This window comes from Chanos chanos, chromosome 2, assembly GCF_902362185.1.
Source record: "Chanos chanos chromosome 2, fChaCha1.1, whole genome shotgun sequence".
NCBI lineage: Eukaryota > Metazoa > Chordata > Actinopteri > Gonorynchiformes > Chanidae > Chanos > Chanos chanos.
Window position 1 is genome coordinate 23,842,734 of NC_044496.1, and position 27,753 is coordinate 23,870,486.

Genomic DNA, 27,753 nt, shown 5'->3' on the forward strand with positions numbered 1-27,753 from the left:
AATTCAGTGTCCCAACAGATACTGTTTTACCCCAGTCGTCCACATCTGGATTGGAATACATCGGAATTAATTTGAAAACGCTTGGGAAGCTTGTGTCAGATGGTCGAAACATGACTGCGATGCGCCGACAACGTACACAGAGTAACGGCTATGACAGAAAATCCCATCATTCGTTCTCACGTTCTCACTCTGCTTCCCGCGTTTTCAGAGACCTCGGGTTGAATGTAGCAGTTGACGATGACGTATGCACCCCATCAATTTTTAATGCAGCCACCAACTGAAGACTTTGTGAAACAGTGCCAGCAGTATACTCTTCATGGATTAGCAGCTCTCCTGATGCTCAGTGGTTCTTCTAGTTTTTGGACGGTATTTACTGCGATTTTTCACCAGGAGATGCTTCTGCCCTGACATTTTGCGTGTGAATTTTTGTGTGACTGCTTGCGGTTTTTTTTGTTTGTTTGTTTTTGTTTTTTTTTTTCCCCTTATTTTTTCTTTTCTTTTTTTCCCCAAGAGGCTGATAAAATACACCAACGTCAAGATGATGCGAGGATATAGACTGGTAAGGGAATCCCCCCTGCACTGTACATAAGAAGACTGCAAGTACATGATCAATTTGGATAACATGCCACTGATTTCTTTATTATTTTAACTACTCAGTTTATATCGTGTTTCAGTTGACAGGACAATTTACAACGTAACTTTTTATCGGTTAATCCATATAAACACTTAAATTAAATCATACAGAATATTGTATTTTTAGTTTAACTTTAAGACGGGAGTTTGAAAAATAATTAACCATTATTCAAAAATAATTGTAGCGTTTAAGACATGCTAAAAAAGAAAATTTGATTGAGAAAAATTTGAACGCTGAAAGCAGTTGAGTGACAATACATTAAGTGGGAATCCTTGAAATTTCGAAAGTGGAAATGAAAATTTCAAAGTCTTTGTTTTCGTTTTTGTTTGTGTGTGTGTGTGTGTTGTTTGTTTGTGGGAAATGAAACAATTTAGATATATATCTCATATTTGCCTTGTGGAATGGATAAATCAGAAGTGATAAAAGTCAATTTTATGGATGTTTTGTTGAATATGAGTCTCATGGCACACGAAAGTGAATCCCTTTGTACTCTTCAGAAAACTGTTGACATAAATTACAAGAGGGGAAGCTTCTTCACTAGGTGATGGCCACAAATCATTACAGTGTTTGTTCTTTGTTTAGTTCTGTGCATGTGTGCACACATAGCATGGCAGTAAAATGTAATTTATAATATGGAGAATACAAGAGTCCCCATGAGAGAAGAATCCTGGATTTCCAGAGCACATTACATACTAATCTTACATTCAGTCATACATACATCGATACAAACATCTGGAGTGGGTTCATCAAAGAACAATATCTCAGATATCTCAATCAAATGTGGAGATTGTCCAAAAGGGATGTTCTGTAGCTGGTGTACTATTGGACAGTTTGGGATGTCTCTCCCCCTTTCTCAAAAAATATTCCATTTGAATTTTATACTTCTGTAGTGTGTTCAGCAGCAGTGAACTGTGTGTTGGTGTTGAGAATGTATTCTTGTCATAAATTCTGTTTGTTGGTCTGCCTTCACTTTCTTGTTTTCTCAATCCCTTTCATTGTTCTCACTGGCCCTCAGACTCCAGTCTCCAACATGTCCTTGTCCTTTTGTGGCAATGACAACTCATCAGCATATAACGTAGACCGTGGCATTCTCAACAACGGCTGCTTCCTTGATGCACTGGGGCTGGTGCCCCATGTCTTCCTGCTTTTCAGCACTTTCCCTATCCTCTTTATTGGTAAGTCTTCAGTCCCCATCCTTCCTCTTCATCGCTTTTCCATACCGATGGAAACCACCTCTCCAAACTCTGGCCTAAAACACTTTGAATTGGATTGTGCAGGCTGGGGGAGTCAGAGTTCTAAAGTGCACATTCACCACACTACTTGGCTTCACTTCCCTGGCCATAGCCTGCGCTGGCTGCTCACCTTTGCTCTGCTCTTTGTGCTGGTGTGTGAGATCGCTGAGGGCATTGTTTCTGATGGGTGAGTACCATAACTAAGTCATTATTCTGATCAGAATCAATACTTATTTTTCAATGGACGAACTGGGAAGAATCTGGAAATACAAATTTATGTGAGGAATTGTCTAGATATTAAAGTAAAACTGAAGATGACTGAAAATGTCTTTTCAATACAGTACAACAGTGTCTACAGAATGAATGGTTTCTCTGGGACGTGTTTTTGTACTGTGTGGTCTGTTAGTTAAGTGCTTAGTTGTGTTTTCAGTTGTGCTGCAGCTCTTTTCATTCCCTATCATGGTAAAATCCTACATGCCTGCAGGTTCAGCCAGTCCCGCCATCTTCACCTCTATATGACCCCAGGCCTGGCTCTCCTCTCCACCATTACCTCTATTGTCTACTACCACAATATAGAGACTGCCAACTTTCCCAAACTGCTGCTAGGTATGCCAAAAATGTAATAGAATTAGTATCATAATGTCTAAAATGGAGAAAATAATTGAATAAGTTGTTTATTACAGTAACATAGAAATATATAAGATCTGTTTTGATATTTAGGAAAAAATCATATTATACAACTTAACATCATTTTGTTTTAGTGTTTTTATGGTGAAAAATTTGTGGTGAAGTACTTAAGGGGTGGAATAAGTTGGTTCTCATTGACCTAAGCTGAGCTCATAAGTTCTGAAACCCTCCCCCCCCAAAAAACAGTGTTTAAAATAGGGGAGCTGAAGCATAAATCCTTGTTTACATAAGACTCAGAACTCTCATATCCCCTAACTCCAAAACAGAGACAAGAGTATTATCTCCAAACATCTGGAGGACTCAGATGCTTTAGAGCAGTAGCAAGTCTCAGAGGACATAACTTGCCTCACACCAATGCTCAAGCAATGTTGATCTGTGTTATCTAACAGGGGACTCTTTTCAGAGGAATTTATGGCTTCCATTACAGGTTGAGTATCATTTATCCGAAATGCCTGGGACCAGAAGTGTTTTGGATTTTGGATTTTTTTTCGGATTTTGGAATACGTTTGAATACGCATAATGAGATATCTTGGCGCCAACAGAGCGTCAGAGCCCCATATGGGCAAGTGAGGTCAGGTGTAGAATTTTCCATTTGTGGCGTCATGTCAGCACTCAAAATTTTCGGATTTTGGAGCATTTTGAATTTTAAGATTAGGGATGCTCAATCTGTATTTTTACATTTTGTATTCAATCAAGAGATATCGATGCACACAATTTCACAGTGTCACCATACAGTAGTGGCCTGAATTGAGGACAGTCAGTAGCATATGACAGAGAAAAAAAACCTCAAATATATATATATATATATATATATATATATATTATGATAACAGTGCACAGCAAAAGCAGCAGTGTTTAATGAACAATAACAGAAATGACTGCACTGCCATTGCAAATTTAACCTCATCTCTACAGAACTTTGTCAGTATATTATGAATTGTTGTGTTTGCTGCTCTGTAGCCACTTTGTGTGTTTTTGTTTTGCTCTTCAAGCCTTGCTTATCTACTGGATCTTAGCCTTTGTCACCAAAACAATCAAGTTTGCCAAGTATGACCAGCATGGTATTGGTCCAGGACAGCTGCGTTTCTGCATCACAGGGCTGCTAGCCCTGATCTATGGACTGCTGCTGGCTGTGGAGGTCAACGTTATCGTGAGTAGGGTAAGCAGGAGAGCAGTGACTGTGGTACAATGTATGTTCTTGTGCTTTATTAGGGTAGATGAAAGACTATTATAATAAGTACCCTAAGAGGAGACATTTTCTGTGGTGCTTTATTTTGTTTGTTTGTGTGTGTGTGTGTGTGTGTGTGTGTGCGCGCCCGTGCATTTGCATCTGAGCATGCCATTTTTATTAAACCTGCTGATGTGACTCAACTGTGAAAAAAATGCATTATAATTCCCATTTTATCCCCTTTCCATATATATCTAACTGAGAAAGCTATTTAATTCTCTGTGAGGTGAATGGGTTAAATGAAGCTTAAATCTGAAAGGGCGGGGGGCATGGGCAGTACATTACAGTAAAGGAAAGGCATTCACCTGCTGGGTCAAAAAGGCAAGTGAATAGCCACACCAGAGCCATTTTTCACTGATGTACACCCAGATCATCTCTCTGTTACGTAATCTCTGTCTCTGCAGAACTCAGAGCCTGTGCAGGATTAACAAGACAAGAACATAGCATGGCAGCAGCTCAGTTCCAAGTCAAATGGTGCTATAGGATTGAATGAAGTCAGCATGTTTGCTCAGGCTGACTGATGTTTTTGTTGCTACAGCTGTTCCCCTCTCTGGGGTTAAATCCCTCTTTTTTTGCTGCTTTTTTCTATTAAGCTGTTTATTGAGGACAGAGTATTTTTCCAGTGGCTGATTTATTTAGCTGGGCGATGAAAAGCAGGCATTGGAGCCTGTGCTCATGTTATTTCACTGTCCATCTGCTGAGGACACCATGTTTCATACCTTGCTTTAACCTCGGACTGTTTAAAGAGACCACTGTTTGTTTTAAGAGTATTACAAAAATCTGGATGTTATGCAATAATGAAGGGAGAATTTCTAGAGTAGTAGCCATCCTCACTTATCATTCCAATCATTCTATTTGAGAGAAATAGAGTAGAGTAGAAAGAGAGAGAGAGAGAGAGAGAGAAAGACCATGTGAGAGGATGTGTGTAAAATTGCATTGCTGTGGTTAATAATGAATGCTGACACCACAAGACATTTTTGTCATATTGCAGAGGTAAATTTCTGGAGAGGTGTGGCAGCACAGTAAAGCTCTGCTTCTCTCTTTTGCAGCGATACATATGTTTCACATACTCCACAGAACTAAAACCCCCAGACGATCTGCAGGACCTTGGTGTCCGTTTCCTGCAGCCTTTTGTCAACCTGCTCTCCAAGAGCACATACTGGTGGATGAACACCTTCATAACCTCTGCTCACAGACGCCCCATTGACCTGAAGGTCATTGGCAAACTGCCCATCGCCATGCGTGCTCTGACTAACTATCAAAAACTACGCAAAGCCATTGATATACAGAAGGTAACGTCCATCAGAACAACACTGTTTAATTATGAATGAACAGTTGAATGTGTGCCTCCAGTGGTTAAACAATCAGTATTACTTTGCATTGTTAGTAAACGATTTATCTGGCTTGATTTATTCTTTAGTGTGAATAAGAGTCAGTTCAATACAGAAATAATACTCATCTTTGGTACAGATATATGTCACATTTGCTATAGGATTTATGAGCATCTCACGGTCAGTAAGATAATGTTTTAGACAGTCTCACAATGCTGAATCACGTTCACAAGCTTTAGTGATGTCATAAATGGAATTGATTGAACTCTAACTGAGGCAAAGTTCGGTCAAGCTGTTGAGACAGCTAAGGAGCCTTCCCACAGATGCAAAGTAAATGTAGATTTTTACATAGTAATACTTCATGGATTAAGATCGGACATTTGACCTCTCTCTCTCTGGCTGAGTGATGTAATACAAATGACATCACATTTTTCGAAGCATTACCTCATCTGATCCCATGGAGATGCAGTCTCCTGGAAAACAATCAAAGTGCAACACACAGGAACTGTCTGCAGTCACCAGATGTTAAACAGGATTACACAGAGTTTGTCTGCTGAGTCAAATCATGATGGCCATGTAGACACGTATGACAAACATGGGATTGTCATACTGAGTGTTAAAGCTTAGCATGTGTGTGTGTGTGTGTGTGTATTCTTGGCTGGAGGACTGCCTTTTTGTCTCCGTCGTAGGTCTTATGCGTAAACTGATATGAACACATTGTGGCTAAAAGCTCATGGTATTGTGTAAACACTGCAGCACTTAAGCACTACCCAGGAGTTTTATAATATTATAATATTATATTATAATACTCATGAATTCTTATGCCTTGTGCTTGCTTACTTTGCATGTGAACATGTTTTTGTCAAATTTCCTCAGCTAGGATATATAAAATTATGACATTAAGCTCTGTTTGATGGGAAAATTGAAATTGCAGTTTCTATACAGACACACTGAGAGTACAACTAGATACCAGCACATTCCTTATCTTAACTCCACACACTTCTGTTAGTTCCAACCTTTGTGTGTCTGTATGTGTTACTGCATGTGTCATTGTGTGTGTGTGTGTGTGTGTTTTTTTTTCCTTTTTGATTGTCAATGTTGTGTGGGGTGTGTGCAGGAAAAATCAGCTGCTCCACTAAGAGGCTCACAGTGGATTTGGAGGGCCCTGCGCCAGGCCTTTGGAGGGCCACTGATCCTCAGTATCACCTTCCGCATTCTGGCTGACCTGCTGGGCTTTGCTGGGCCGCTCTGCATCTCGGGCATTGTCCACCACATCAGCAGGGAAAACCACACCATCCTGCCCCCGGTATAAACAGTACCCCCACGTCACAGCACACTTTAAAATATTAAATACCATCAAATCGTTTGACAGGGAGCTTAGGCAAGGATGCTGTAGGGTAGAAAACAATCAGGACACACAGGGTAAGTTTAATACTTAAAAGAGACCAACAGCCAAAGTTTTAAAATCAACATAATTCTAACATCTAGTGTCTCTGCATACTTTTCCACTCTGCATCGTGTGAATGTGCATCAGATATGACAATTATGAGAATATAGTGATATTCTTGTATTATACGTGTGATCACGTTTTACATTTACTGTAAAAAAACACACAATTACTAAAAAAATTATTTTTATATATTGTGTTTCTTTTATATTTCATAAGGGCAATACGTCACATATTCTACTTGCAGTAAACCTGTGTATACTTACACCAAACATGAGCCTTAGTGTATAGTAAAGCACAGTTTACTGTGGGAGTTTTTCTGGCTGGCACACACAGAACTGACAGAGAAGTCCTCAGTGGGCTTTCAGCTTTATGCTGCAGAGGTAGGGGTCAGAGGTCATGCAGCATCTTGACAAGGAAGATGATTTCAAGATTTCAATAGGAAAGATCAAACATTGCAATTTCATATATCTCTGCCTGTGTACTTACTGGGAAAAAAGAGAATGAATATAGACTAGCTGCAGAAATCCTCATTCCCTTAGGCTGCCAGTATGAATTTAAATGTAAAGAGGATGTGCCATCTGGACCCCTTATAGCAACTAATTCTTACAGCTGATCTCACTGAATGCAAAAAAGCTCATTCTTTAGTTTGGTATGTCCCATTATGAGGCTCTGCATAATGGACTCTTTTTTTTTTTTTTTTTTACATAGCATTGATTTCTCTTGTATGTTGATGACAAGGGAGACGTTTTTCTCCAAGTAAAATGACCGTTTCCGTTTTCATCATTTACAGGATTATTTAAAATTCATAAGTACAGGCTTTTCACATAATTGACTTTTTACTGTTATAAGCAGCGGAGAAGAAGGAACTAATAACAGTGGCGCTGGATCAGCTGGTAGGAGTTTGTAGTGGCTGCGTAATATTGAGTGTGCTTTGGTGTTGTCTGTGTCACAGGTCAAACTACTCGGAGTCCATTTCATTTCCTCTCAGGCATTCTTGGCCAATGCCTACGTGCTGGCCGTTCTTCTCTTCCTGGCCCTCATCCTCCAGAGGACCTTCTTACAAGCCTCTTATTATTCTGCCATTGAAACAGGGATCAAATTGAGAGGGGCCATTCAGGTACTCTCCCAAATCTCCACAGCCGCCCACATCACCATTTTTATTATTATAGAAAATAAGATATTGCTCTCCTTCCTTTTCTTTTTTCAAACGAATCTAATTTTTGTCCTCTTTATTGACTGTGACACTGTAGTACATTATTGCCCTCAGGCCACTGAATCTCTTTTTTCCTCTCTCCACCCACTAGACTAAGATTTACAACAAGATCATGCGTCTTTGCACCTCAAACATGTCCATGGGCGATATGACCACTGCACAGATCTGTAATCTGGTTGCCAGAGACACCAATCAGCTCATGTGGTTCTTCTTTCTGTGTCCCAATCTCTGGGCCATGCCAGTGCAAGTGAGATATTTGTCTATAGATTTTTCAGTCTGTAAGAGTTAGCTGTAAAACCATAAATCTCATGTAGATCTGTCAATACAACTATAACATCATGATAAGGACCTTTTCCTAGGGGGACAAATTTGTAGTGGGAGTTTTGTACCATTTGCTGTTGAGGTGTTTGCTGAATTTATTGCTCTGTGTCCACTGTTGTTTTCAGATCATTACCGGCGTGATGCTCCTGTACTACCTGCTGGGCTTCAGTGCTCTGATTGGAGCCACAGTTATCACTGTTTTAGCGCCTATGCAGTACTTTGTGGCCACCAAACTCTCGAGAGCACAGAAGAGCACTCTGGTGAGCATCACACATCTACGTTTGAAACGTTTCCAAAACAGGTTATGTAAGTGTCCCTGTGTGTGAGGATCTGAGTACAGACAAGAGAACGAGTCGGATAACTGCAGTGATTAATGTGATGATATGGTCTACATAGTTTTCAGATACACCAAATCATTAACAGAGACATCCACAATTGATTGTGTGTGTTTTGTGTGCTGTGTGTATTGTGTTTTATTGCGATGAGGGTCTGATATGGTCAGCGGTCCTGTGAGCGTGACTTCTCTCTCTCTCTCTCTCTCTCTCTCTCTCTCTCTCTCTCTCTCTCTCTTTCTCTGACAGGAATACTCTAGTGAGAGACTGAAGAAGACCAATGAATTGCTGTTGGGCATAAAGTTGCTGAAGCTTTACGCATGGGAGCACATCTTCAGAGCCAGTGTGGAGGAAACACGCAGCAAAGAGCTGACCAGTCTCAGAACCTTCGCCCTCTACACCTCCCTCTCCAGTAAGATCCCAAACATGCTCAGCTCATAAAGACAACAAAACTTAAGGGAGGTTGGGCAGCGATTGTTCCTGAACGACTGTGTAGATTTTTGCTGACTCACTAAAGTTTTACCTGTAAAAAGTACAATCAGATTTATTTTCTGTCAGAAATAATTGGGTTAGTTCACTTAGGTTAGGGGTAAAGGATGAATAATCTTTGTTATTTGTACTTGAAATTTTGAAAGCTTCTAAATTACAATGTTTCTTCTCATTCCTCAGTGTTTATGAACACAGCAGTTCCAATTGGCGCTGTTCTCACGGTGAGTGTTTCTTTTTTTTTTTTTTTTTTTCCCTGCTGGCTATTATTTTCCATAGCTCAGCATTACTACACAGATCTCACTATTGCTGATTCAGCTATGAAATCATTTTAAATGTTGTGCTGTTCCTTTCCTTGTTCCAGACATTTGCGGTGCATGTGTACAGTTCTGCTGATACCGACCTGTCTCCTGCTGTGGCCTTTGCCTCTCTGTCTCTATTCCACATCCTGGTCACTCCCCTGTTTCTGCTCTCCAGTGTCCTGCACTCCACTGTCAAGGCCCTGGTCAGGTGACTAATGATTAATGCTTGGAAGAGAAATTTTATCTCAGGTCAGATGAAGAACTGAACAGTATCATTAAAATTCTTGCCTATTGACCTTCATGATGTGTTTCCAGCCTCTTGGCAATATCTAACTGTGCTATGCAGTCTGAACCAGTGCTTCTTATTGATTCTAATATGTTGCTGAAATATCTGAAATATTGTTGTTGGCAATGTGTAATTGTATTATGTTTTTTCACTCTCATGCTGATTCAGACACATTGCTGGTACAGCACTGTATCTAGCATATGCCATAACACATCTGTAATAGATGATTATTATTTGTAAGTGTGAGTAGAGAGGTTAATAAATGAAGGCCAGCAAAGATAGTTCATTCATTATTACCTTCCACTCATAAAAGTTAGATAAATGAGATCGCAGTAGAATACTTACTATATTTTATATTTGAAAGAAGATAAAATATTTTCTCTTGCTAATTTAGCGTTCAGAAACTCACTGAGTTCTTCACCAGTGAGGAAATTGAGGAGCCTAAAGAAGCTTCACCAAAAAACTTGAACAACAATGAAAACATTAAGTCAGTGGTGAGTACAGACTGGGTTCAGTCTTTCCATGGTCAAATAAAAGAACAATGGAAATCAGGAATAAAACAGGATGCTCTCAGATCCAGCAGTGAAACAGAGACATATGACACATATGTATGGACCCATCTGTGGATATGTCTGTCAATATACATAGGTCAGACAAAGCAACCAGTAGTCAACCCCCAGACAGACAACCAACCAATAAATAATACGTTATGTATAATGTTATGGTAAATTTACAATTTGTCTTATACTGAGAGACTATTTTAAATATTTAAATATGTATCAACGCCTCAGATTAAAAAAAAAAAATATACAGTTCAAGTGTGAATACTAATCTAACGTGCAGCTTCTCTCGGGGAACAAGCTGTTGTCATGAAAGCTACTTGCATTCAGATTAAGTATGCATTTTTTTCCCCATCCCTAGTATGTGTGCCAACTTCAGGCTTCAAAGCTGAGGAACCGCAAACTCGCTGCCAAGCAGGATTTGAACAGCAATGTGCCGATGAAGGACCCCATGAACGACCAGAAATCAGACAAATCAGCAGCCCAGGAGAGATATGTCTGCTTCAAGGTAAGATTTCTGAAATATTATTAGTGTCAATTTTTATTCATAGAAGTTATTTGATATTGTGCTGCATTATAATGTAGAGCATCAAACAGTGTTGTGACATACACTCAATATGTCATCATCTATCACAGAATACACAGCTTATACAAAGAAAGCTGATGCTTTAAAAATGTTGTAATATATGGCTCTACTGCGGATTTGTGTCTAGTGTAACCGGAATGTGTTTTCACTAAGCTTTTGTGTGTGACTTGCATAGATAGTTAATGGGTACTTCAGTTGGACTGAAGGATGTCCTACCTTGTCCAGTATCGACATGAAAGTTGCTTTTGGTAAGGCTTTGTGTGATTGTGCATATCATGTGTTTATGTCCAATTCTTTAGAAATGAGAAATTACTTGTCATTCAGTGTGGTGTGAAGTGCTCCTATAAGAAACAGTTTGTATTATGGTGCTGGAGCTATTGACTCTCTCTCTCTCTGTCTCTCTCTCTCTCTCTCTCTCTCTCTTTCTCTTTGTGTGTTTGCCAGGTCAGTTAACTATGATTGTAGGGCAGGTAGGGTGTGGGAAGTCTTCTCTGTTACTGGCTGCTCTGGGAGAGATGCAGAAGATTTCTGGGAGTGTACTGTGGAACAGGTAAGATAGGGAAAAATATCTGAAACATTTACAAAAAATAGAGGTACAAACACAAATAGAGATATAGTTGTATTTCTTCTGCTATAGCCAGTGAGTGATGTTTGATTTGGAGGGTAATTTTTCTCTGTCCTGCAGATTACCCAGCGAGGATGAAGAAGGAAGTGAGAGGTAGAGTACATGACTAATATTAAACAATTAATGTTAGTAAAAAAAACAAACAAACAAACAAACCTATATGTATGTGTGTGTGTGTGTGTGTGTGTGTGTTTAGTGTGTGTGTATACATATAAACAGTAATATTTATAAACCATAACTGAGTACGAAGTATGATTGGTTTTCGCTGATGAAATCAGACATTTATTTGTTTGTTTTTGTATTTATGGTGCCTCTGATCTTTTTTTTCCTCTCTAGACTTGGGTATAGCTATTCTGCAGAGGGACTCCCAAGGTATTGAGTTTTGTGCTTTCTTTAGACGTTCATGTTTAGATATTGGATGTCTACAGTTTGGTACTGATTATGTATGCTGTATATGGTGTAGTACTGATTATATTTGCCCATTTGACAGGAAGAGGGACTCAGTGGCCTATGCTTCCCAGAGGCCTTGGCTCTTAAACACCACAGTGGAGGAGAACATACTGTTTGACACGGCCCCCAATGTAAAAAGGTAATAGGATGTCAAACAAACTGACAACTCTATCTATGATTCTCTTTGTTTTCTACATACTTTAGTTTTCATTTTCTCATCACTTCATTACAGATTATAGAAAAAAATCAAACTCATAGAAAATCCAGTATGATTATAGAGAGACTAGTAGATTGTTTAGGAAAATGTGCTATATGTGAAGCATGATATCTGTGTATTTGAAGTCACAGCAGTTAGGCTCAGAGTAAATTTAGCTGATTTGTAATATTTCATTTAGTTCCAAAGCAATTAATTTTTCACTACCTCTTTAGGTTATGAATATCCACAACCAAGCAATCTAGCTTTAAATCCTTTCACTGGTGTGTGGGGGGTTTGAGGCAATTTTTGACCTGGACAGCAGAAGAGGATAAAGAAGAGCCTCAAAAGAAGTTAGCATAAACAATAAGCTGCTTAACACCCTAAATATAGCAATGAAGTAGCACTAAGTTTCTCTGGTCAGATCTGTAAATATTCTCCCTTTGAACCCCTTCTGTTCAGAGATCGGCGTGGAAGAAATTTATTACAGGAGCAGGCCCTTCCTCTGGGGTGTTCCCATAAACTCACACACTGTTCTGCACAAACTCAATGGCATGTGCTCCTTATTAGAATATCCAGAGGCTAGAGAGAGGCGTCTTTGTACAACTAACAATAATGACTTGCTTAGTTTATCATGTAGTCTTGTTCCTGCATGATAGTCTGTACATTCACTCAACTGAAAAGGCAAACAAAGCCAGGCTTACCACATACCTCCAGAGCTATTATGTAATGACTGCCGTTATACCCAAGTGCTTTATCTCGGCTTCTGCTCTGAGACCTCAAGCAATTTTCAAGAACTGTTACATTAAAATGACTGTCGCTTGAGTTTTAAATGCAAAACCTGTGCATTTAAAAGTCATTGCAGATTAGTCCAGTTCTGCAGTTACAGCAGGATGTCAGTTGGTTTTATCTCCAGTCAAAGCGTAAGTCGTGTTCAGAACAAGTTACTGGTCTTAATTTCAGAGACAGAAACTATGATTTCTAGCAATGGGCTGACAATGTTTGTCATTGTCAGCCCACCAGTCAAGTAAAACAGCGTCATCATTTACTTAAAACTGCTTTTTTTGCCATGAAAGTCTCATCATACATAGTAACTAGGCCTTCTGAGTCGTAGTGAAGTGAAATGCTGTGCAGTCAGTTAATTTCTGAATTCACACTGTGATTTCAAATTACTGACGGGAATACAGGCTGTGCCCTGTGACAGAGGAAGACGAATTGAAGAAAAGAAAAACCCTGATCAAAACAGAGAACCTTGTTTTTATGGTGCCTACGAAGAGATACAAAGAAACTTCTATCAGTAAAAATTTTCCTGGCGTGATCCTGTGAATAATATTATTATTATAATTTACAAATGTGTTCAGTGTGCTTAAAATAGTCCTTTGTGGAATATATTTTGCAGGTACAAAGATGTCATTGAGGCATGCTCCTTACAGCCTGATATTGACACTCTGCCACAAGGAGACCAAACGGTGGTGGGGGAAGGGGTATGTCTCTCTGCCTTCCTTTAAACTGCCATTTTACATACATTATATTCAGCTATGTATTTATCCCAGCTGTGCATAATATGGTTTATAAGGTCAGTTTGGTATTATTGTGGATACACGTTGTTGCAAAATCAGCATTAAGAAACATAGCCACTTTGGGTAAGAAATTGAGACACAGTAGGCCATAACGAAGATGTTCAAAAACACAAATATTGAAGTGCTCCTCCAAGCAAGACAAGATCTTTTCAAGACTCATTGACCCACAGACCACACAGTAAGTGCAGAGTTTGAGCTGAGACCTTAAGAAACAAAAGAGGCCAAAGTAAATGAAGCTCAGGCTTGAAATAAGGAAATTGCTCAAAGAATGGTTAACATCCAAACACGCAAAGTTCAACAGCTTCTCAGAATGGGTGACATGCAAATAAGTTCGAGACCAAGCAAATGAAAGAACGAAATGGCCAGGGTTTAAGTACTCTAGGTAAGCAGTCCCAGCAGGTGGCCAGGGTGTGGGGTAGACTATTTTTTTGTCCCCGTTTGATACAGTGCCCTTTGCTGACAGCTGTTTAGAGGGATGCCTAGTGACAAGTGTATGTCATTGCAAAACAAGGCTAATACTGTTTCAACTTTCAGTCTTCAGATTTGTATTATGCTTTGCCATAGCTCCATGTAATACTTTGATTTACGTTATCTATGTAAAACAATATCAGTTGATTGTCTTATCTGTTTTTTCAACAGGGTATCATATTATCTGGAGGACAGCGACAGCGTATCAGCGTAGCCAGGGCTCTGTATCAGCAGACCAACGTGGTTTTCTTGGTCAGTCTCAGCCCTATTAACATAGGATGTGAAGTACCATTGTGCTATAGATTACTATTGATTTTATAATTAACGCAGGTTAATTACAGCAATTAAAAATTCACCCCCAGGATGACCCTTTCTCTGCACTGGACATCCATCTAAGTGATCATCTGATGCAGGAGGGCATTCTAAAGCTCCTGAGAAAGGAGAAAAGAACCGTAGTTCTGGTCACTCACAAACTTCAGTACCTCCGCCATGCAGACTGGGTAAGAGACTCTTCAATGTTGTACCCTAGAGCAGAGCCGTGGGACAAAACTTATCCATATTAGGGATTGCATAAAGATTATTATTAAATCATTACCTTGCTATCTTACTCTCCAAATGTAGTAATTGGATCAGTGGTCAATGTCTATTTAAAACATCTAAGGCATTAATCTGGTAAGTCTTTGACTTTATTGGTGTATTGTGACTCCATAAATAAGCCTGAAATGAGCAGGTCACCAATTAACCCTGAGGGGTTTGGGTAGAATTCTTAGATGTTCTAACAGATGGCCTATGGGTAGCAGTATAAAAGACTTCATTTACATGCCCCAGTGACGGTAATGCAATCATTAAAGCGTGTGTCCTCAAAGCACTTCCTGCTGTGAATCCTGCAGATCATTGTTATGAAGGATGGGACAGTGCAGACCCAGGGGACAGTCCAGGATATCCAGTCCTCTCAACCAGAGCTGTTTGAGCAGTGGAAAGCCCTCATGAACCGACAAGACATGGTGAGGAGCAGCAAGTGCTTAAATGGCAGAATTTATGATGGATTGTTTACATGGTCCTAGATACTATGTACTCACCAACCTTGATATGTGGACACTTGTATATTGATCTTCATGACTTTCTGACTCTAGGCATGAAATGGTTTGGTACATCTGTTTGCTATAAGGAGAGGTGTTGATTATGACAGGACTGGTGGAGGTGTTAATCCACCACCAGCAGTTAACTGCAGCATTTTAAGCATATTAATGATGCGTGTATGCACTTAGAGAAAAACAGAAGCTAATGGAAACGAACGACACGAACATTTGTCAGAGAGAATTTAGCACACTGTCCTTGAACAATTTTGATAAATCTATTTGTGTTAATAAACAAATAAGTGAGTGATATGAGAAATGACAACTGATATGTTGTTTTTTTTTTTTTCAGAATTATGCAATAAGCACTGTTTTGGTGATTTATCTTTTTACAGGAAAGTACAGTTGAACTGAAAAGAGGAAGCTTCCGGAGAATCATGTACTCCAGGGACACTGTCACCACAGAGGAAGAGGAGGATGAAGGTAAAATCAGTGTATTAAATTATGAATCCGTGTGTGTACCTTTCACAGAGCTGAGATCAGTCTCCATCCCACGTGATTATCATCAAAACATTGATGATGATCAGTATTGTCGTGTTATTTTTCACTGCATTGGCCTTTTGTTTTCTTATAAGCTTGTGACTTAATTGTGTTTGTCTTGTAAGTTATACTATCTCTTTGATATTCACAAATCAAAGACGTAATCATGATCTGACCTTGAGTATTGGACTTTGTTTTTCCCCATAGTGCCTCATTTTTTTGTTTTGAATCTCAGCAAGTCATTATATCCTGAAAGACTATCCATTCTTCTGCTTTTGTTTTACATATCAAACAGTGTGTTTATGGCTTATAATATGTTCTTGTATAGCATATATACGTGTTCTTTATCTGTTATTGTTTCCTACACCATGGTGGCTCCCCTATGTGGACTTGTGGAATCTCTCCAGCAGCTGGTGCTGCTAATAGTGCTAAAGGTCTGAATCAAATAGCATGGTTATCTGCACAATGAGCATCCAAATCTAGAGGCTAATTGTCATGCTCCATTAGGTGGATGAATGTCTTATATTCAAACAAAAAAAATCAAAGAATTATAGAGAATGAATTTTTGGATGCTTAAATGATACAACTATTTTTCAATAAACCAATGATTTTTCTCAGTTACTTTAGTGTGCAGTGTGACTAAATCAAATAAGTTAATTAAATTAGCTGTCTTAATATGCATTTGTCACAGAATTGAATGAAAAATCAAAGAACATTTTAGGCAAGTTTGAGTGTAATAGAAATGTTGAATAATGCTTCCAGTATAAGCAAAAAAAGAGTAAAAATGTAAAAAATGTCTTCAGTTTTGCAAAAACAATCTTTAATACATATTTACATATTTAAATCACTGAACAGATGTAGAAGTCTTTGATCAGGTTTAGTTGTATCGTTTAATGCTTGATTCATTAAGACACCATTATCATGTACAACAGATGACTGCTTTCTTACAGATGTCAAAATAATTCTAATCTACCTTCACCAGTATCTGGCTCCAGTTTGTGCATCTTCTTCTAGCCATGTCTACATGATCAGTTTTTATTAGTAGACTTCAGCTGTTATTTACGTTGATGTCTGTAAGCAGCAAGTTGTCCCGTTGTTGATAATGATGCAATCTTTCTGAACCTGCTTTGAACATCCCTCCTGTGACTTCTTTCCTTACAATGTTCAATTGGATAATTATGAACCTCATTTTAATGCCTAAGATAATAAGTACAGTACTAATCAACAACATCAAGAGCATGCTTGGAAATGCCAGTGCATCCTCCTTTATTAGCATATCACCCACCCAATTCATCGGTTTATCCTTTCATTCACCATACAGTATGAAGCATGAAAATTCCACAGATCTTCACTTGAAACATTTGGTTTCCTTGATTTATTTATTTATTTATTTTTGGGAACCATGGAACCATGATGACGATATTCGGGCCTCAGTAGTTTTCTCTTTATTAAATAACCAATACAAACAAGATGCATGGGCAGATCATCAGTGGATATTTTGGCTGTAGTTTAGTGTGGCACTTTAAATATGTTAATTTGGTTTGGTTACTGGATCTCCTTCCCTGTATCTGAGCTGAGTGTCTGCTCACTCGGGCAGAGGCGTTTGTTTCGGTGCTCATTTTGGTTGTGATCGTGCAGAGGGCTCGGAGAACGTGGATGAGGACAGCCTGGCGGCAGAACTTCGTCACAGGACCACCATCCCGTGGGGCTCGTTCGGACAGTACCTGAGAGCTGCAGGTCTGCTGCTCCTGCCTCTGCTGCTCCTCTCCCAGCTCACCAAACACACCCTCACAGTCGCCATCGACTTCTGGCTCGCACACTGGACATCGCATGTCATCGCCACAAAGATCAACGCTGCTGAGCGGAACTGCTCCTCTGTGCAGGTGAGCATTTTGGTGTCTTCCCTTTGGTTAAAGTAACCACTTTACTCTTAGCAGAGCACTTTCACAGAGTACTTAAGACATTGGCCACAAATCTATTACCACTTCCTCTATTGTGTTAGCCAGGCTCTGTATATTGCTATATATTGTCAAGTGAGTCCTCTTAGATGCCTCTTTGAAGTAAACAAGAGAGGTTTTTGTAATTGCTTTGTTTTTAAGGTATACTTTCTGTAGAATATTGTATATTAAAAAACAAGATCATTTTAGTTTTCTTTGGAGGACTTCTGTCAGTATGATAAAAAGATGGCTATAATAGTGTCTCACCAGGTGACTATGGAGTTTAAGATGTTACTGTATGTAGGACATAACTGAGTCACTGACTAACTCACTCTTTCTCCTCTCTCTCTCCCTCTCTCTCTCTCCCTCTCTCCCTCTCTCCCTCTCTCTCTCTCTCTCTCTCTCTCTCGCTTTCTGTCTGCCTCTCTAAGGACTGTGGGTTCAGTCACTCATCCTACCTGCTGGTATTCTGTCTGCTCTGCGGTTTGGGTATTATGCTTTGTTTGGTAACATCTCTAGCAGTTGAGTGGACAGGCCTGAGGGTAGCCAGAGAACTGCACCAAAACCTGCTCCGTGTCATTGTTCTGGCTCCCATGAGGTTTGTGTCTTTCTGTATCAGGATAAAGGATAGAGATTCTGTAATTCTCGACCAAAGCTTGATAGTATTATGCCATTTTATGTTATTTAAGTCAAGTATTGCCATATTATGCTTAGCTTACATCTTTTGATGTTTATGCATTTATATGATTTAAAATGTGACCATTTTACCACACAAAAGTATTTACCATTAAGTGCATTAAATCCACAGCAACCCTTCAAATATGCCGTAATTTTTTTACTATGTTCTCTGATATGTTCTCTTTTTTCACAGATTCTTTGAGACAACACCCCTGGCCAACATTTTAAACAGATTCTCTGCTGATACCAACACTGTTGACCAGGTGATTAAGTGACTTATACATACACAGACCATATAATATCTCAGTAAATTGATATGTAACGTGGTATGAAACATGGTTAAAATGATAGTTGTATGGTATTAAAAGTACTGTGTAAACACACACACAAACCTAGCTGCGACTGGCTGATACTGATGATTGACTGTGACTCTAAATGCAGTAAGTGTATTTACAGCATATCTCTGTGACGCTGGAGTGCTTGAGCCGTTCCACCCTGCTGTGTGTGTCAGCTGTTGGGGTCATCTGTTACGTCACCCCAGTCTTCCTCATCGCTCTTCTCCCTCTGGCTGTCACATGCTACTTTATCCAGAAGTACTTCCGGGTGGCGTCCAGGTGGGTCTTAATCTGACCAGTGGAGTAAGAGACATTTTCAGAGCTGTCTTATTTAAATATAAGTATCATCAGCGAAATATGCTGAGGCATTTATTCAGAAAATACTGAAATATTCTCAAATTTCCACAACTGAAGTCCCTCATAAAGAGACACTCACCCCTGGCATATACATAGGGAAGAATAATCACTGGAAAATGGACACTGCCGGAATCTTTAGTCTGAGTTCCGTTGACCATCCTGGACTGAATATGTTCTGTATATATTCACTTTCATACTACAAACACTGTTTAGTGACCTAAGTCATCTCCCTTTTATGATACAGCACAACTACACCCTTGTCTGTGTGCATAATGGATAAGTAATGAAATAACTCTGAGTGATGTTTGCTCTGTGTAGGGACCTACAGCAGCTAGAGGACAGTACCCAGATTCCCCTGCTCTCTCATTATTCCCAGACTATTGAGGGTCTTACCACCATTCGGGCCTTCAGGTACAGCTCTTTAAAATACACCTTTAAAGCTTATTATTCACAACAGTCCAGTGGACAAATGCCACTGAAAAAAGTTGTTTGTGTCTCCTTGTGTCTTTACTATTGATTGGTGCAGGATCAGTTTTAGCACCTGGTGTGAGTAGGGACCACTTTGTGTTGAGATGGACATGGGCCTTGAGTAAAGAGACTGATATGGAGAAAACAGACAGCTTTATCGTATCAGCTGTGCTTTATTCAGTACATGCATAATTTTATAGGCATGAACAAAGATTCAAGAAGAAACTTCTGGAGTATGCAGATGCCAGCAACAACGCATCCCTGTTTCTGACAGCAGCCAATCGCTGGTTGGAGGTTCGCATGGTAATGAAATTTCTCTCCTATTTCAGGACATTCCCCACTGTTCATTTACACATCATGATTTAGCTATTCGTTACAGAGTTTTGATTTTCAGGTATTTGGTGCACGTGGCAGTGACAGGTGGAATATTTTGTCTGCAGGAGTACATCGGGGCCTTTGTGGTCCTGATTGCAGCAGTAGCCTCAATCACAAGTGCCCTGTACAGTCAGCTGTCTACAGGCCTGGTGGGACTGGGCCTCACCTATGCTCTCATGGTGAATACCCCTCGCTTTCCCTTTCCTTTTTAAACATACCCATGGAGTAAGGGAGAAAGCACTGTACATTAGAGGTTTCTCCTTGAGAGATTTCTTTACTATAGATGTGACTATGATTGATTTCTGAGCAGCCTTTGGAGACTGAGTGTGGTCTTTGCCCAGGTGTCAAACTATCTGAACTGGATGGTGCGGAACCTGGCACACATGGAGGTTCAGCTAGGCTGTGTGAAGAGGATCAGTAGCCTGCTACACACAGAACCTGAAAGATACCAGGGCCTGATAAGTGAGTCTGGGGGCAGAGCGGACAGTCAAAACTGGATGGGGTTCTCCCTTGTGTAAATACTCAAGAATAGGCTTAGGAAATGTCTATGTTTGTGCAGACTTAATTTTACGGAGTTTGAAGCGACTGAGAGCCAAACAGCACCTCTGTTACCAAGTAATACACAATTTAATGAAAATGTCAACACAGTATAGCCATGTTTAAAAGTGTGCTTTCTCAGATGTGAACAAATGTGTTATTTTAACTGCAGGCCAAAATACAGCAATCAGCTGGATGTGTTTTCATGCTTGGCCAAAATAAAAACGAGGGCTGTTAATGCTTAGGTGGGTGTGACTTGTTCTCTTTCCCCACCGTGTGTAGCACCGGCCCAGGTTCCAGCTCGCTGGCCTCAGTATGGTGAGATCAAGATTGAGAACCTGAGTGTCCGATATGACAGCAGCCTGAAACCTGTGCTAAAGCGTGTTAATGCCCATATCAAACCAGGTCAAAAGGTCAGAACTTCCACAACATCTTTCTCTTTACACCTCACTTTTAGTAATTTCGGTGAAATCGTGTTAAGTCATGTGAAAGGACTTGATTTATTTTTCAGGGAAAGGCCTAACTATGGATAACAACTTAGCCTTTTTCACTTAAAAACCAACAAATAAAAACATGGAAAGGTCTGTCTGAGCGCTTATTGCTTGTGTGATAAAGCAGTAAGGAGAGAGAGGGTGAATATTCTTATGGTTATAACTACTCATGCACTGACCAATATGCTAATCTGTGTCTCTTTTTGTTGTCCTCTTTTCGGTTTGTTTTATTTAAAAAAAAAAAAAGGAATTTGACTCCCATAGTTGCTTTGCACTATAAATTATTGCCATTTTCTGTTCTAATGGATACCTATAGGTAGGCATATGTGGAAGAACAGGAAGTGGAAAGTCATCATTCTCCTTGGCCCTCTTTAGGATGGTGGATGCATTTGAAGGTAAATGGTGGGCCACAGTAAATCTCCCCACTGCATAACCATGGCTCAGTAGCTTTAAAGTAATATGTTTTCCAGCTGCTATAATCCAGCAGTTGGTAAAAGTAAGTTTTGATGTGTAGCAGAATAGATAATGTCATGTAATGTAATGATTTGTTTTGTTTTGTTTTTTTATGTACATAGTGTTAAAATGGTTAATGTTGGTACTACAGTGTGCCACTGCATTTCACGGTGAAGTCAATGTGAAGTCATACTTAACAGATCTCTGACTGAAGATCACTCTTCCATCTGATTCAGGACAAATTATCATAGATGGGATTGATATCGCTAAACTACCCCTACAGACGCTCCGTTCTCGATTTTCCATCATTCTTCAAGATCCTATTATGTTCAGCGGGACCATTCGGTAATATTCTCTTCTGACCGGATTACTGGTGCTGAGGCACAACCAGCATGTATTCATTAAATAAAAAGACCATCTGGATAAACCAGAGCGATGCTGTGATCAGGTTGATCTGTATCATAGTGTTATGATGAGTTGACAAAGCCATACACTTTACAAGAGTTATTGATTGTGCCTGTTCTCTCCTTCTCAGATTTAATTTGGATCCAGAGAGAAAGGCCACAGACAGGATGCTGTGGGAAGCCCTGGAGATTGCTCAGCTGATGCCTGTAGTCAAAGCTCTGCCAGGAGGACTTGGTAAGAGAACACACGAACATCATTCCAAACACATTCTGAGACAATATCGGCACCACATTACTGTTCTATCTCATTTTTTCAAAGAAAGAGATAGAACGATTGTATGGTGCTGATATTGTCTCAGAACGTGTTTGGAATGACGTACGTATTCAGAGTTGCAAATGCCGAGAGACATCAAATAGAATGCTGTGAACACTCAAGCCTTCACTCTGAAAAGGTCAGCGGGGGATCAGAGTGTGTGTGTGTGTGTGTGTTGGGGGGTGGGGTGTGACACTGTGTAGATTCCCTGCTGACTGAGCTGAAATGATTGCTTTGCCTGTATTATTTCACATGACTAGCCCCCATCATCCTGCAGCGGGCATGGTGCCCGGAGGAAATTCACCATTAAATTCACCGTGTTACTCTTCTGAAGGCATAAAATAAAACCACAAACAGGACTCCAATGGCTTTAAAATGCACTGAAATTCACAAGGAATCTCAGGTGCTTATGCCGTTTTTGTTCATTTGAAGATGCCATGGTGACAGAAGGTGGAGAGAACTTCAGCCAGGGTCAGCGTCAGCTCTTCTGTCTGGCTCGTGCATTTGTGAGGAAGAGCAGCATCCTCATCATGGATGAAGCTACCGCTTCCATTGACATGGCAACGGTAAGGTCATTACAGACATGACAGGGCATATAACACTTCAAGACCAAGTCTTGAGAAATGACATCATAAAGTTAAAGGATTGGTACAATAATTAGGTGAGAGCAAGCGTAACTGATGACTATTTCCTCATCTTTTCTTATTTGATCAGGAGAGTATTCTGCAAAAGGTTGTCATGACTGCTTTTGCAGATCGTACTGTGGTAACCATAGCTGTAAGTATCCACTAAATTTCTGCTACACCTTATGAACACTGGAACAGCACTGAATGTTACCATGCATTAACATGCACATTTAAAACCACATGATAGGGTCCAGTCTCTTGGTACTGTCTTCTGGTTAATGCCTTAACTCAAGACCTTTGTAGACATACCTAAGATTAGGGTGCATTAATTCAGCTGAACTTACTTCAGACCACATGGACAATTGTGATAAAATGATGGCCTTCACATTAAATGACCTTTTATCTCGGCAGCATCGTGTGCACACCATACTGAGTTCAGACGTGGTTATAGTGATGAAACACGGGGCTATTCTGGAATACGGTGAACCAGATGTGCTTTTGGAGCAGAGAGACAGCGTCTTCGCTTCATTCGTCCGTGCAGACAAATGAAGGCAATGGACTGGAGAAGAGGTCTTTATTTTTTCACACCTGATATAATATTTGTAAATAAATACTGAAAACTAAATTAAATATGCTGTGCTATAATAAAGTATTTTACAGTTTAAAGAAAAAAAAAGTATTTGCAAATGTCTGATTCGAACGCAAAAAAATCTGATTTTGATTGATGCTGGACTTACGTAAGCGAGGGAGACGCAGGTCACAGTCCAAACTGTGACCAGCGAAATGGACTTTTTTCCCCCTTTGGATGGGTTTTCACTTTAAATCAAAGATCTTTGTTCAATGCATGAGATAAGCCTCATACTTCAAAGTCCCGTCAGAATTGTTTTAGAAGGAAACCATGACCTTTTAAACTTGAACTCTTGAAAATGTTCAACAAATGTGGTAGACTGCATCCTGTGCAGTGAACCCAACATTCTCATCCTGTCACCAAGTATTTCTTCTTTCAAGTTCAAATACATAGACAAATGTGGACTATAATAATAAAATACTTTTCCCATTCATTTAAGACAAATCCATTATCAAATGTTCAAAATGACAAAGAATCTCACAGTTCTTTAAATCTTTTATTAGGTTATAATTTGCAGAGCTTAAAATATTAAATTGCTTTTAACTTAAGTATTTATTAAAATACATAAAATGAAAGCCAGAACTGAAGAACCCTGAAAATGTCAGAACTAAAAACAAATGAACAAAAACAAAACAAAAAGAATAAATTAAGTAAAAGGAAAGGTCCGTCCCTCTATTAAAGAAGTCAGCCTTATAGAACACACGTTGTGGCTCTTTGTACAGTGATGAAGGGTGGACCTTAAAATCTCTGTCTTTCTCCTCCTTTTTATTTCCCATTCTCTCTCAGATCTTCATCTGAACCACTTTAACACATAAAGACATGGTGACTACATTTACATTCTTTTCCCACTACGAACTGAGCAATTGTCAATACAAAGAGGCAAGACAACACTTTGATTCAATCATGGGCACACACGTTTATGCATTCACGCGTTTCAGTTAATCACCAATGTCTGCTAAGCTGAACATTTCTGTCAGAGGGAACCTTTTGGCCACTTGAGCCTGTGCAATCTTTAACCTGGACTTTCTGCTCAGGGGAACCGTAATTCAGATTAGCAGACAAAAAGCCATGTCTTTGTCACTGTGGCATAGAGGCCAAGGGGGCCAAGGTCGGCTCCTTAGGCTACGCTCCAATGCTCCCCCTTACAAGACATTCACCATGTGCAGTTTGACAGAAAATGGCCAAGTGTTCCTGCAGAGGAGTTTCCATTCTCTGTTTTACAGTGATTTGCTTACATGCTCAGTCAGACATTTCCCCACATCACTGCACAGACTGAAAGCAGTTATGCACCTGACAGACCAGTTAATCAAATGAAGAGATGGTCAAACTAAGCTAAGATTGGTACAACACTAAGACTGATGGGGTGCAAGGTGCCTTTAGCCAAAAAAAACCCCAAAAAAACAACTGTATGCCAAATCTGAAAACAATAATTACACCATTTGTTACACCAGGTACAAAACTCTATAAAGGACAGGGCCTTAGCCATCCCACCAATCACCCTTTAAGAACTAATGGAGGTAAGAATAATACCTCTACAATAGCACACAGTTGCTTTCTCACTTTAGTCACACAAACATTATAAACTTGCAGAAAATAGAGTCACTGTCCTATTGGCAGAAGGATAAGACGAAAAAAAAAAAAAAAGAATCAACAAATGTCCCACAAGTACAGATAAACCAGTGAGGGACAGCAGGAAGCTGAACCAGAAATTAAAAACAAAAAAAAAGGAAACACTAAAACAAAAAAGGGAGAGAGAAAGACTCAGGACGCTGATAGTTAAAGGGCTGGGCAGACAGACAGGCCAGCCTCGGGGGGGGGGGGGGGGGGGGGGGGGGATTAGGTAGGTGCCGGCGGTGGGCAAACAGGGCTGGCCCTTTCTCCTGGCTGGATTCTAATAAGAGCAGTATTCTGGGGGGTGGAAGGTGTCTAAGTCCAATCGCCATTTAGGCTGGCGTAGTCCTCTCCCTTCCTGGGGGAGCTCCCCCGGCTTGGCAGGCACAGACACGGGCCTGGGCCTCATCTCTCAGTCACGTGGTTCTGTGCTGGGGGCAGGGGAGTGCAGAGAACCTCCGAGAGGTCATCCATAATAGAGATCTCCTTGGCGTCCATCAGGCTGAATACCCTTATAAAAACAATGAAATGTGTGTAAAGTGTATTCAAGTGTCCGTGCAGATCCATGGCCACAGTCTCTTTGTAGTGCGCCCAGTAGATGTGGGCCAACACGTGGAAGAGATATCTGCAGATTTTCTTCACCAGCACATCAAACCCGCTGGGGAACTCTTTTCCTGTAGAGGAGAAGGAGACAGAGGACAGAGGTCAGTGATGGTCACATGGTCAGTGTTTAATGCAGTGGGAATAATAAGTAATAAGTACATTGCATTTCTCAAACTAACCAGTGTGTGGATACAACTGACTAAAAAAAAAAAAAGATAAAGAAAAAAAATCTATGATTTTAAACTTTCAAGTTTACCCTGGCCTGTATTGCTGTCTCTATTACTCTGACTTTTGAGTTAAGATTGACTTTTATAAAAATAAGACAGTTAATTAAATATAAGGTTATTCTGTTCTGACAAGTAGCCAGAATGACATATCTGCTAATGTATGTGAAACTGTGCCAGTTGCTTTGTGTTTCATGGTTAATTTACCAGGACTGTCATGTGTAAAACAGAAGAATGCTTTAGTAGTTTTAGCTTGTCTCTGGGATTCAGAAATGGCAATGCCTACTTTGAAACACAAGGTGGCAGTGTAGGACAACACTCACCGTACTTGGTGGGGAAAATGTCCTCATCAGTTACGAGCTTCTGTACTGTGCTCATGACAAAGTCTACATACTGTGGCGCTGTGCACTTGGTCTTCTTCCCCTTTTCATCATACCAGTAGTACGTCCTGCAAAACGACACCAAACTCAGATATATATATATATATATATGTATATCTCTCTATAACCTATATTGAAATACAGCATTATAGTCCAAATGAACTCAGTATTTCACAGTGAAACAGTTTCAAGCACTAAAATATTTTCTTGACATTGCTTTTCCTAATATCCATGGATGAAATTATAAGGCGCAAATGCAAATAATTGAATAAATCATGCATTATTGCATTTCATTTCTGCGATTCATAAGCTGTTGGTTGGCTTTCTGACATGAACCACTGGTTCTGTGTACAGTCATTAAACCTGCAGCTGCTTCTGTCCTTGGAAGACCAACAGAGTGATTTTATGACCCGAGACAATTATTTGCCTAATCCTTTGATGAACAATCTGCCTCTGTTCTACTTCCTTTATATCAGCAGACGGTTAACACGTCTTTAGTAAGTGTGTGCAACGAACAACTGAAAGTCTTATCACTTAGTTTTATGCTCAAATTAATGTTCAGAGCACAAATGCCCAAACTGAAGCTTTCAAAGCACAGGGATGGATTAATAAACAGTCGTGCAATAAATGACAACCAGCAGCGCAATAAAGTAGCTGTTGTGATTCTGTCCTATCGGTTCACTCTTACACCATTCTGCTAATAGTCTATTATGGTTGTGATAGTGTTATTACAGACATACAACAGTGGTAAACGGAGAGGTTTTAACAAGGGCTCCTCGTATCTCACAGGTCATTAATTCCTAATGACAAAATATGCTAAGTGATTTAAGGGCAGCTGCACTACCCAGCTTGTTGGGCCTATTTTTTCTAGCCCATAGTCTAAAATATAGAAATTAAAAAACAAACTAGGAGTTGATGCCCTTTTTTGCCATTTCGTTCAGCACAAAGGGTCAGGGACCATGCAGCCCCTGCATGTCATTCAGTTGGTTACCTACAAAGCTGCAGTATGGGGCTTCATTCTAGACTCTTCTTTGACCTCAGGAATCTATAATAGTTCAGTGACTTTTAGGCTACCCTAGAAGTAGGAGGATAAAAAAAAACCCAAAAAACAAACTGTTATTTTGACATAAATTTGCAAAATAACGCTCATACTAGATACCACTGGGTGACGAAACAAAGAAAAGATGAAGCCAAATTGCTGAGTTGTTCCTACATAACACCTTTAGAGGTTACAGAGGTAATGACATCTCTTTATCATGTCTCCTCAATCAGTCCAATACAGGATGGTAAATGACTGCCCTACAATCAGTGTAAACAAGCCCAAGGTAATCAGAGTTTAACGCTGACCCCAGTGACTCCTACAAACACATACATTCATTTATCAAAGATGAACCTTTTCACAAAGTATTCAGAGTAATTTTGGATACTATTATATAACTATTTTTATAAGTAAATGGTGTCTAAAAGCATAAACAGAACATCCTTTTTTGTAAAGCAGAATTAAATGTCCACAAATGCATTATACCACTTTGAAAACGCTGTTTAGTTTCATTTTGAGGTTCTCTCTTACATCACAGTTATCCAGAGCTTTACAAAAAGTTGCTGAGTCAGGAGGAGGAAAAAAAATCTAAGACATATTGAACAGCCTCAGCCGTTGCACACAGAGGAGTTTGATCTGGGCCGTGGCTAATCACTGCTAGAGAAGGAAGAACACTTGGTTCCTTAGTCAATGTCAGTGAGGGCAGAGCCTTCA

At 39.8% G+C, this 27,753-nt stretch overlaps 2 protein-coding genes across 3 annotated transcripts in view; one reads left to right on the forward strand and one right to left on the reverse strand.

Annotated features, from left to right (window-relative positions):
- The first annotated feature begins 1,664 nt into the window (after nt 1-1,664).
- Nucleotides 1,665-23,103, forward strand: abcc8b (ATP-binding cassette, sub-family C (CFTR/MRP), member 8b). Its single transcript, XM_030765176.1, has 38 exons — nt 1,665-1,809; nt 1,912-2,053; nt 2,351-2,472; nt 3,546-3,712; nt 4,831-5,073; nt 6,230-6,418; nt 7,515-7,679; nt 7,867-8,022; nt 8,222-8,356; nt 8,678-8,840; nt 9,098-9,138; nt 9,279-9,424; nt 9,897-9,996; nt 10,424-10,570; nt 10,824-10,896; nt 11,093-11,198; nt 11,334-11,366; nt 11,737-11,862; nt 13,316-13,400; nt 14,136-14,216; nt 14,327-14,464; nt 14,855-14,982; nt 15,441-15,523; nt 17,219-17,463; nt 17,949-18,115; nt 18,389-18,458; nt 18,652-18,809; nt 19,206-19,298; nt 19,556-19,658; nt 19,796-19,909; nt 20,072-20,192; nt 20,550-20,680; nt 21,075-21,153; nt 21,448-21,556; nt 21,747-21,850; nt 22,361-22,494; nt 22,643-22,705; nt 22,966-23,103. Exons 1-38 carry the CDS (start codon nt 1,665-1,667, stop codon nt 23,101-23,103), a joined length of 4,743 nt encoding a protein of 1,580 aa, XP_030621036.1.
- A 1,941-nt stretch (nt 23,104-25,044) lies between these two features.
- The window catches only part of mob2b (MOB kinase activator 2b), a 28,219-nt gene continuing 25,510 nt past the window's right edge, over nt 25,045-27,753 (reverse strand). For both annotated transcript variants that reach the window (XM_030766423.1, XM_030766422.1), the window contains exons 4-5: nt 25,944-26,068; nt 25,045-25,467 (exon numbers count right to left, since the gene is read on the reverse strand). In XM_030766423.1, coding sequence (XP_030622283.1) covers nt 25,199-25,467; nt 25,944-26,068 — 394 coding nt within the window. In that variant the 3' untranslated portion in view covers nt 25,045-25,198. The remainder of the gene's footprint in view (nt 25,468-25,943; nt 26,069-27,753) is intronic.